Source organism: Eublepharis macularius, chromosome 9, assembly GCF_028583425.1.
Source record: "Eublepharis macularius isolate TG4126 chromosome 9, MPM_Emac_v1.0, whole genome shotgun sequence".
NCBI lineage: Eukaryota > Metazoa > Chordata > Lepidosauria > Squamata > Eublepharidae > Eublepharis > Eublepharis macularius.
The window spans coordinates 78464419-78476524 of NC_072798.1; the positions used below are offsets into that span (position 1 = coordinate 78464419).

Below are 12106 nucleotides of genomic sequence, written 5' to 3' on the forward strand. Positions count from 1 at the left end.
ACTCTGGAAGATTTTTTTAGCATCTCTAGCTGTGCCATCCTAAGCGGAGTTACACCCTTCTAAGCCCATTGATTTCAGTGGGCTTAACTGGGTGCAATGCTGCATAGATAGCATTGTAAAAGGCTCGAAAACAGCGCTGTCTAGGCTATGTGCTGGAAAGCACTCCAGTTGCAGTCTAAATGAGTGATTTATGATTCTAAGGGGAATGGATGAGGAGCCATCTTCCGGAAGTAACGCACCAGGTTTTTGGATTTTCTATGCTGCTGAAACCTACAGTCAGAAGAAAAAAACCCCCTAACTGAAGTGCAGCAGGTTTTTGAGTCACTGCCTGGAGTCAGACTCTCAACCTGCAGTTTTCCCCTCTGCACAGATAAGAGATGGAAACCAATATGGATGCCTACTCAAAGACAATGGAATGGATCCAACAGACAGTTCCCAAGGAGCATGACTATCTTGTCTCCCCCTCCCACTACAGCCCTATGTGCCTCCCCAAAAACAGTTCCTGAGGATCTCTTATCCCCCAGAACCAACCTTTGGGGGGATATTTTGAGCTGCAGTATATGTGTGTGGGGGAGGTGAACGTCATGATCCGTGGGTGGAAACCGTTGGATCCAATCATTACTAGAGACTTTAATGGGGCTAACTGCAGCAGAAAGAGACAGCCTCCATTGTCTGGTAACTTCAACCACCATCCCATAATCCAAGACCTTTCAAAAGTTCAACGTGTAACTTTGCAATGGGAGATCCACAGGGTATGGGGTGTGGGTGAATCTTCACGAAACCCCTGTGAAGTCCCTTCTGAGGTTTTTCTCCCAGGCTCAGTCAGCTTTCCTATGCCAATCACAGCAGCTGGGAAGTAATGTTGCGGCTGCTCTTCACAATGATTCATTTCCTTTGTCCTTCAAAATGGAAGAGCTGGCATTCTTCAAATCCTCCCCTTCATTTTCCCTCCCCACAAATAATGCTGAACATCCCCTGCGGTGCACAATAAATTCACAATCAAGTACGCATGTTCCTACCTTGCTTAAAACCTTCCTCCGTAAGAATCTCTGGAGGAGGCCATGGATTGGCTCCCCGTCGCACCGGAGCTGGACCCACAGGAAATGCTGCTGGACTATTAGGTCAGAGCCCTGAAGCCGAGATTTTGCAATGGTCCCCATAAGGAAGCAGTTCTCATGGAAGTAGTATGCATCAGACACTCCACTGGCTAACCAAAAAAAAGTAAAAATAGACAGAAGTTTAAAAGATATTTTAAATGGCATGTATCTGGGGTCAGTAATCTATGGCTCTAGAGCCAAACATGGCTCAGAACAGAACCAAATACAGCTCTTTAAAATACAGAAGGAAATCTTTAAGCTGGATTATATTGGAGGGTAAGTGGGAAGCTAGAATAACCAGTACGCAAAGGGAATAGCTGGCAAAGATTTTTAGGAAATTATAAAGGTGCCAGTGATTCCAAGTGTGAACCATGTATATATTATTTATTACTCATCATGAGATCTCGTACCGTATCGTACTTTCTAATAAAGGACTCACAACAACTAGCTGCACGTGGCAGAAATTCTCAATCAACAGGTCAATTATCAGTAATGTTAAGTGGCGCAGAGTGGTAAGCGGCAGTACTGCAGCTCAAGCTCTGCTCACAACCTGAGTTCGATCCTGGCAGAAGCCGGGTTCAGATAACCGGCTCAAGGTTGACTCAGCCTTCCATCCTTCTGAGGTCAGTAAAACGAGTACCCAGTTTCCTGGGGGTAAAGTGTAGATGACTGGAGGGCAAATCACCCCATAACAAAGTCTGCCAAGAAAACACCGTGATGCAATGTCAGTACTGACTTGGTACTTGCACCTAAGTTGTACATTTTCAGTACGCAAATGGGCTTTCTTATACTGGCTCTTTATTGATCTCTAGCTCCAAATTTTAATGTAATCTGGCTCTAATCATAAAAGGCTGCTGACCCCTGGCATATATTGATATGTCTTTAAATGGAATGCAAAAGGGGGGAAAATGCAATTTTGTTCTTTAAAAGTTAATTTGCAAGACAACCACGACAGCAAGTACGGCGGATTTTAGAACGTTTTGTACCTTTCTTTAAAGTACAGGGGTTATCAGCACCGCGGTTTTCAAGAGGCTGCAGAAACTCCCCCAGCAATTCCAACAATGAAGCCTTCTCCAAACTCTCCAGAATGACAATGATTCTCTTGCTTACTGAAGGCTGTTTCACTGGGATCAGGCAAGCTGGAAAAACAAACAGCTCATAACTTAGCAGACGAAAATCTCTCCATTCCTTTATTAAAAAATGCATTTTACATAAGCATATATTAAAGATTGCAGGTACTTTCATGTTGACATCTTTTAGGTTGGAGGATGTGTGGATTTTGTACCACTTAAACACTGAGGGCTGGTGTAGAGGTAATGCCGGGCAGTTTCTGAGCCATGGTTAAGCAAGAAAAGAGATGGATCAGATGGATGACGGTATCAATTATTGCCAGGGCTTTTTTTCAGCAGGAACGCGGTGGAATGGAGTTCCGGAACCTCTTGAAAATGGTCACATGGCTGGTGGCCCGACCCCTGATCTTCAGACAGCTGAGATTGCCCTCAGCGGTGCAGAGGGCAATCTCAACTCCCCTCTGTCTGGAGATCAGGGGGCGGGGCCACCAGCCATGTGACCATTTTCTCCGAGGGCAACCCGCTGAGTTCCACCACCTCTTTTCCCAGAAAAAAAGCCCTGATTATTGCAATAATAAACTTCTCGAAATGGAAGACGGACACAGGAAATGCAGCAATTTCAAAGCCACCCTAAGAATCCTAAAACTCCACTTCAGCACTTTTCAACATAGCACCCGAGAAAACAGAAGGCAAATTAATCTCAAGTACCAGCCCACAGCCTGTAAAACAGGGTGGCAGAATGAAAACATCGGGTTCCAGAAGTGTTATAAAAATGTGAAAACTGTCTTGAGAGAGATTAACAATGACCCAATAAGGCCAGATGATCCCCCCACCCCAAGTTGAAGGTGATATAAAATAAGCATTGCCATTCCTGGTGTGCAATTTATCTTGCCACTGACTCTGGCCAAGACTTTTTATGGTGTTCACAAAACCTGTTTTACCACAAGCAACAGCGCAACAGAAGAGGCCATGAGAAAAGAGACCTCTTTCAGCTCTTCTGGTACAAACCTGTGAGAACCTCAAAGCTTCTCAGAGCTCTCTTCTGGCTGTAACCCCTACCCCCAATCTATTAGATGGCCTATGAGTCAAATACAGTCTTTTCTGGAACAGCCCTCCGGAGGAGGTTGGGACACCGCCTGCCCTAGCCTGGTTTCAGACATTCTAAAAAGGATTTCGATGGAGGCTGATGTCTTTTTTCATTTGCATGCGATGGACTGAACCCAGTTAGAGCTAGTTTGGTGTAGTGATTAAAAGCAGCAGGACTCTTATCTGGAGAACCAGGTTTGATTCCCCGTTCCTCCTCTTGAAGCCAGCTGGGTGACCTTGGGTCAGTGACAGCTTTTTCAGAGTTCTCTCAGCCCCACAGGGTGATTGTTATGGGGATAATAATAACACACTTTGTAAACCGCTCTGAGTGGGCATTAAGTTGTCCTGAAGGGTGGTATATAAATCAAATGTTGTTATTGTTGTTGTTATTCAGCTTTTCTGCTGATACAAAACAAGGAGAGAATCCCCCTTGACCACCATAAAGGCTGTGCTGGGAATCATGGAACTTGCATGGGCAAATAAATATGGAAGGGTGCTTTAGTAAGGAGACAAGACTGAGCAAAAAAGCTGTCCGGATCAACCCCATGTTTTGAGGAATTGTATGTTAGGCAGGTTGCTGTTTGTAGATGAATTTCTATCATTTCGTTTGAATAGAAGGCAGGCTATCATATCTCTAATTCCAAACTGGGTCACAGAGTGTGAATTTACAGTTCTGCAAAATGGAGCTAGAGAGAGATGGGAGTGGGGGGCGGGGGGATATCTTTACAAATTTGAAAGAAGATGGGAGGGACCTAAATGCCAAAACAGGGTCCTGTCCCCTTCTCCTGTCATGCATGTCCACTGAAGCAGCAGAACTTGTTGGGGACAAGATCAGTGGCTACCACTCAATTACCCAGTGGCAGATTCACTACCCACATTACTCAGCTCAGCTGTGGTGGGCCACCACACAACTGGGCCCAGTGCTGGCAGTCAATGTGCAGCATGGCCAGATTTTTCCTGGGGAGGGACTGTGGGGGAGGGAAGGAAGGAAAGCTGAAGATAGGGGGGCAGATAAAATCAGGTTGGCTGGTGGGTGGGAAGGAGAGAAGGAAGCAGGGAAAGAGGAGAGGCTACAGGACTGCCAGGAAAGGAAAAGAGGTGAAGGAAGATAAAGGGAAATTGAGATGCCCCCTGTAAGCTTTCGGTGGCCCCCCACTTGTAAATATATGAATAAATGCAAAAATTATCATCTGTCTCCAGGATAAACCATTTCCCTGTGATACATTTGACAACATGGGGCGCATACATTTGGACAGCTTCTATTTTCAATCAACTTAATGGTTACAACTGAAATAGCTATCTCAGAATCTGAATGACTCTCTTGAAGAGGTTCACAGTTTGTCCAACACAGCTCAAAAATGTCAGGGCAGTGCAAACAGAACGTCCAGAGAGACACGGTGGGGTCAAATAATGCCTCAGTTATGTCATCCTCATTTATTATTTATACCGTGTGACTATCGTTATACGAGGCGCCAGTGTAGAATGTCCATAAATCTCCCGGCAGTAAGACCTCTACAGCGATCAGTGCAGTGAGATTAAGGGGGTAAGCAGCACTCAGAGTGAATGTCTTGTATGAAACAGACCAGGGTAGAGTGAAGCGTCGGGGCTGTCGGTCAAGGAGGACATAAGGTTTGGCTTGGGAGATTAAATGTTGAGGGAATCCTACTCATCCCTAATAATAATCATGTAAATTTAGTTTTATATCTTAATTTGAGTCATTCTTTTGAATAATGTGGAACTTTTCAAAGGAGACTAGTTTTATTTCCAGGCTTATCCACCTTTTTGTCAGAAAGATATAAAAGAAAGGTACATTAGCATCTCCGTTCAAGAGGCATCCATCTCTGGGACAAACTAGACTAGATTTTGGAGATCCTTCCTCTGTTTTCCCCTCTCTTTATAGTAGTTCTTTAAAAAGCTGTCAGGAGGAGGGAGAGGATTGGGTCAGTGAATAATTCTTCCTCCTCCTCTTCCCTGGTGCCGTTTTCCTAATCCAAAGCTTCCCATTGAAACTATTTGCCCCCTGAAGGAGTCTTACAAGAAGCTACATGCTTTCATCAGCAAACAAAATGCAATTTCAATAGGACAATTTGCACTGGGAAAACGACACCGAGATTGGGGAGGAGGCAGAAGGTTTGCCATCCTCTGCCTCTTAGCTCCAAGGTCCCCCCCTATAATTACCTCCCCTCAGCAGAGACAGGGGATCTCTTTGCAGATCTCCCATTTCTCATCCAGCGTGGCCCTTTGTCTCTCTGGAGTTTCTTTCAAATTCTATTAAAATCTGCCCTACACTACACCAATGGAGCTAGTGGCTTTCCTTTATAAACAACGAAATGGTAACTTCTAGTTATAACGCCCCCCCCATGCCCACCCACTGTCCCATTTTATTGAAATAACCTTACCGCTACTAATGAACAAGTCTGCAAGTTGCTCCTTGGAGAAATCAGCATCTATCTTCACTCTGACTATTTCACAGCTGAATCCTGAAGCCAGTTGCTTATGCTGTGATAAAAAGACCACAAACACAGTGAAAGGTTAATCACATACTCATTCGCTCCCCCCCCCCCAAACCTTATACAGTTTTTATCTTCCTACCTTCATGCAGAGGGCTATCTGGTGGGCTACATAATCCTGCAAGCTTCCTTCTGGACCATGGAAGATAACACTGCGGTACTGTTCCACCTGCCGATAAACACAGTAGTGCTTATATGTGCTTCCTGTGGGCCTCTTTTAAAATACCTGAAAGCACACGTTTAGCATTTTGCGAACATTCCCTACAATTCTTTTAATCCATGGAGTTATGCTTGTAAGCATGGCTGACACACCTTCAACAATAGGATCTACTGGAAGACAAGGAAAATTGCTGACAGCCAGCTACTTTTAAAACGTAAAGCTGTTCTGGACAAAGACCTCCTCCCGTTATTATCCTTCCAACAGTTAATCGAATGTTACAGAATCAAAAGTCAGGATCCAAAGAGCTAATTCAGATGCCTCTAATGGTTCGGTTATGCCCACTGGAATTTTGACTTATTTTTCTTTCCTCAGCCGGCTTAGGCGCCATTTCACGGTGCTCTCGGTCTCAATACTAGTTTGGTATGTGTCGCTTGAAAAGAACAAGCTCAGAGCCCTCTTGTGCACATGGAAATTGTTGTATAGTTCTTTAAATGTGATTTTAAAAATTATCTGTGGCTTGGCTCCCATGCCCTTGTTCTACAGGTGCTTCTCTCTGGCCATAGCAGAGGCTATCTCCTGCTGTGGAACGTGCTTCCTCTCACACTAGGCACTTTGGATTGTGCAAGACCAAGATTGACCAAGGAGCTCCAAAGTGTCGAGCGTGAGAAGAATGCACTCCATAGTGGAAGGCTGCCTCAACAGCAGCCAGAGAGGAGCACATACAGAACAAAGGATGCATCCCAAACGTCTGCACATAACACAAGAGCATTTTTCAGCTATTCCACAGTTCCCCCAAGGTCACCCAGCTGGCTTCAAGTGGAGGAGTAGGGAATCAAACCTGGCTGTCCAGATTAGAATCCTGCCGCTCTTAAACAGCTGCTGCTGCTGCTACCAGCTGAAATCCGGCCTTCGTGCCACAGTTCCCTAGCAACATAAACTACCTGCCAAGGGTTCTGAAAATAGCTTTCCACACTGAATTCAGAGGATGAAATAAGCTCTACTGCTTCAACTGTCATGCACTTGAAGCGCTAACTTGCTGCCTCTGAGAGTCTTGTTTTTTTCAGGCAGTTTCTGAGAGACACATTACAGGGCAAGCCTATCAAGAGCTATTTGCCATTATAGCTGGAAGCTTCATGTTTGGGGGCAGCATTCCCATTCAGGCCTGGAGAGAGACCGCCGTCATGCTTGTGGGTTGCCTTGAAGTGTCCTGGCCAGTTTGGCAACATGATGTTAAGCTGCAGGCAGCTCAAGCAAAGTTGTTATAGTCAGAGTAAAACCATGGTAATTTTGCATTCACAGAGAAAGTCAATAATATATTAAGAGTTAAAAGAGTTGCATTCTTTAAAGCCAAAGGACTGGGAGACAAATATGTTGTACTAGAGTTTTGCAGACACTGATTTTGCTTTTAAGGGGTTGCTTTCTGACTCACTATTCTAGGCAAAAAAAGAAAAACTAGCGAGGGATAAAAGGTTTGTAGACAGATGTTATCCTGGGAGCAGAGCCATAGGTAGTGCGACGGCAGTGATTTAAAACAGCCATAACCCTCAACTGTTGAAAGCTCTGAGAGGAAGAGGGAAGAGACAATTATTTCTGCCACGCTGCAGAGTGAATGTCGTCATATTCCTAAGATCAGTGAAGAACCCTCCAGTTTGAAAGAGTCTGACATGCATCTGGCTCTTAGCCTGGCGCAAAAAGGGAGAGGGGGGGGAAGAGAGTTTGTGGTGGAAGTCTTGGCTCCTCTCTCATTTCTGCCAAAGAGCACAGCTATGTGGGTTGTGCTTCAACTCTTAGAAGATACAAGAGGTCCACTGCTACTGAAACAGTCAGAAGTAGTAAAAAGTGACAAAAACACGGTCGGGGAAGTACTGAGCTTTTTCTTACCAGCCTCAGGTAATTCTGTAGTGTCTGAAGATGGATCATAGAGGCGTAAGCCACACTGTGCAGGCAGCTTTCTTGAGGGCCTGGAAGGAAAAAGCACAACAGCCATCAACACAGTTCTAAACTCTGTGGAAGCTACAAGAGACTGGCAGAGGCCATTTCCCGTTCTCCTCTATGAGCTGGGAAGTATTCTAGGCACATAGAGGGTTCGTAAGAGAAAAGCCAGGCAAGCTGTTATGCAAGCTTAATCTGGAACTATCAGATTAAGGCAGTCTCTCTGGATTGATCTAAGAAAGGATAATGAATGTACAATTGTACCTGATAATTTTTATTATTATTCCCACAACAAACACCATGTGAGGTCAGTGGGGCTTAGAGAGCTCCGAGAATCTGTGACTGACCCAAGGTCACTCAGCCGGCTTCAAGTGGAGGAGTGGGGAATCAAACCCGGCTGTCCAGATTAGAGTCCTGCCGCTCTTAAACACTACACCAAACTGGCTCTAAACAACACTAAGGTAGATGGACTTGATTTAAGGTAGCTGAATATTCAAATCATAGCTATACAATATCTGTAGTTGGTTTGTCTACCAAAAAGGAAAGATGATGTTCAAAATCCATTCCTGCTTTTCTTGTTCAAGAGCAGATTCCGTTTGGAAGATATTTAAGGGAAGTTATTTTATGAACTGAACTTCAAGCTTAATAAGAATGCGGCATGTAATTACTCAAGAAGACAATGAGCAGCAACTCCTACACCATCCATTACTAAGAACATTTTGACAGGATGTGAAACCAACAGAGGGACAAAGGCTTTTACCTAGCAAAAATATGACTATATGTTCTGTCTGGTTCCTTTTCAAAAACTCCCAAGGTGTCTGGGGAAACCTCTGACCTGTTGACCATGAAATATTGCCTGTTAAAAAGAGGAAAATGATATTAGAGTTCTACTTACAAATAAAGAGAACAGGATATGAAGACCTGACAACACTTGTGCAATAACATGTTATATACACCAAGTGGTGTTTTTTAAAAAAAAATTGGCTGAGACCTCAGGATGTATCGTTCTCAAGACAAAAAAGCTGAAACTCTCTACTGTTTACTGAAACTATCCACATAAGCTTTAAACTGATATAAAGCCAATGTTTCTTTAAAAAGGTGATCTTTGTTTGCTTCCAAAATCTCATCTCAGAACATGTATAAAATGGTGTGTCTCCAAATGCTACCAAGACAGAGATCGGAACGGATGCTTCTACTCACATTGCTATCAGTAGACACATTTTGTTCTTTTTTCTCTCAAGGAAGACTCATTTTGCTGATAGAACTCCTTTAGCCAAGGAAGGAGTAGCTTTGGATCCAATCCTATAGGTTGGCTCCAAATCTTTGCAGGCATTGTTTGTTTAAAACAGCTTATAAATATAATGTTGCATTTGTGGAGTGGCTGCTACTGCAAAACTGCCTCCCTTTCTAACACATGTATAAAATGTGATGTATAAAATGTGATTTATACAATGCCCTGATAAATATGAGTCATCCAAAGCATGTGGACAACTTCCCGGTGCTGACATCAGTGGCAATCATACCACAAAAGTAACGGAGTTGAACCATTGTCAGTGTTAAGCTTCATGTGGTAGAGAGTGCCCTCAAGTCAGAGTTGATTTATGGCGACCCCTGGTGGGGTTTTCAAGGCAAGAGACTAACAGAGATGGTTTGCCATTGCCTGCTTCTGCAACCCTGGCCTTCGCTGGAGGTCTCCCATCCAAACACTAACCAAGGCCAACCCTGCTTAGCTTCTGAGATCTGATTAGAGCAGGCTCGCCTGGGCTATCCAGGTCAGGGCATTAAGCTTCCTACTTTGATCCAAATTTACTGTACATCTGGTAGACACAGTGACAACTCTGATAATTTATCTTGACTCTACTATATAAACACAGCAAGCAGTGTCAGACTATTTTGTCATTCTGCTGTTTTATAAATGACCATTTACTTCATAAAGCCATCAATGTAGCCCCACCTGCAGAATATTTAGATGGAGGAGGCACTCTTATGTATTTTATTTTTATTTATTTAACATATTTGTATGTCTCCTTTCCTCCTAACTTAGGGACCCCAGGGGTCTTAGGTATGCCAGACAATATTGAATATGCTATTCAGTACTTTATTTTCCAGGTCTGAAAGCAGTTTAACAAGGGACACTTTGGGCTCTGGGGGTAAAAGATACTTAATGTTTCTATTAGCTTGATGAATGCAGGAAGGTTCAAACTTCTGCAAACTAGTGGATGCCAAAAGCAATGCTGGATGCCCGATGCAGAATCACTCTGGTCTGCACATATGTCAATCTATGGGCGCAGACCAGGGTAAGGCTGCCCGTGATGGCACTGTTCACCAAGCAACTTGTCACATCATACCCAGCCCCCACCAGAACGCCAAGGGAAACAGTTTTCTGCGCAAAGCAAAGGAGCTGATACCAAGCTTGATGGATAATATACTGCTGGTAGTGAGGCCGATGCTGGATTCCACAGTGTTGTTCAGTGCTGAGTCTTCCAGGTTCCTCCATCCATCAGAGGTGACTGCTTGGAAATGGTTTGTCACCGCCTGACTCACTGTTTTTGAAAGGTCATCCCATGTTGTCTGCTTGCGGATGTTTAGCACACTTATGGTGTTTTCCATTTCAAGGTCCTCCATGCACCAGTCGTCTACCTGGCCAACTGCAATCTGTAAAGGGATTTTCAGACCATCTGTTGAAATATAATGGGAGAGTTGGAATGTAGCAAAATCTGCATAGTATACCGAGAAAGTAACTAAAAGGAGAAAAGACAAAACAGCATTCACCAACACATCTTCTAAGCTATGGGCTACTCTTTAGTACAGTTCGTAACCCCAGAGGGGAACTAGAATGGAAATCTGAGATACAAATGCAAACTTAATTGCCTACAGAGCCAAGCATTCGTGATCAATGCATTTTACTAAACAGGACAAAATGGCTACTAGTTAATGCCTCAGATAAGATCGAATTTATTAGACAGAAACTTACATATAAAAATAGCACAGCAGTTGCATGTAACCATCAGGCATGGCAATCATACTGATGTGTGTTTGTATGTATGTGTAAAATGCCATAAGTAGTTGCAGAATCCATTGGGAAACATTTTTGGTCCAGAAGTAATTCAGCATGACTGTAATTGGATATAACTAAAGTCTTTATATTTGCTGAGTTGGGAAGTCAGGTTTACGGCTCTAGTCCACTAAATGAAGAATATTCCCTTGGAGAAAGACCCTTCCTCAACTGAAGCAGACTATTCTGCTTCACAGTCTATTCTGTTTCAAATGATGCTGGGTTCCATGTGGTTAGTATCTACTGTGTCATCATAGAGGAATACAGCCTTTTAAGAACTATTTCTGTGCCACCTGCGAAAATGTCCACACTCTGAAGCTGAAATGCCTAAGCAAATATATGATACCACAAAACCTAAAAAAAACTCAAATACAACCCTTAGCTGCAGAGATTCCATGATGAAAAACATTACATAAGTGAGGGCTGTAGCACTACTTATACAGCCAATGAGGTGCTCCATGTACATCTTACCTTGCACCCACCATTGATTCCTGTGCCCTCCTCCGAGTGGACAAAGAGAACTTTTTGGCTTGCTTGCAATCACACTTTCTTTTAAATATTTTGAAAACCATCAGTATATTCCTCCATGCTTTTGCTGCAAATGAGCGGTTCTTTTCACCTTTCCTCATATTATCTGCCTGCTAGCACCTTCTTTATCTTTGAGGCAGAGTATCAGTAGGGAAAGCAAAAGAGACAAGACAGCTGGTGTGGTGTCGAGGTTAGGGTGTTGGACTAGGACCCAGGACTAGAGATGGGCATGAACAGCAATACGAACCAAAAAAATCCATGAACAGCCCCATCTGCTGTTCGAGAACAAGCTGTTTGTGAGGCCCCATTCTAAACGAACAGGTGGTCGTTGCAAGCCTCGTTCATTGCTGTTCGTTGCTGTTCGTCAAGCCAGACAGTCTGGCACCTGCAATCAATTCCCTTGGCAACGTAGGCAGGGATTGTCTGAACTCCTGCTGTTGCCCTGGAAACCCCAAACTAAGCCCAATTTAGCTTGATAGGCAGGTCTTCCTTCCAAGTGTGGAGCTCCAAATTTGTTACAAGAGAGCAAAGACCATGGGGGAGGGGAGGCCTCCCAGCTCTGGCTAGTCTTTGCAGACAGTGGAGAGGGAGAGACAGCTGCTGTTGGCATTTTGACAGAGACAGGGAGAGTGCATTGGAGCTTGAATTTTCTTTGTGTGTGGTGGGAT

General features: G+C 43.9%; 1 protein-coding gene across 1 annotated transcript in view; it reads right to left on the reverse strand.

Annotated features, from left to right (window-relative positions):
• CTTNBP2 (cortactin binding protein 2) overlaps window positions 1-12106 on the reverse strand; it is a 126574-nt gene that overhangs the window by 26266 nt on the left and 88202 nt on the right. Inside the window, 7 exon segments of the mRNA XM_054988126.1 lie at window positions 1020-1207; window positions 2084-2236; window positions 5653-5752; window positions 5846-5932; window positions 7805-7884; window positions 8616-8711; window positions 10264-10533. Of these exon segments, the coding sequence (XP_054844101.1) occupies window positions 1020-1207; window positions 2084-2236; window positions 5653-5752; window positions 5846-5932; window positions 7805-7884; window positions 8616-8711; window positions 10264-10533 (974 nt within the window).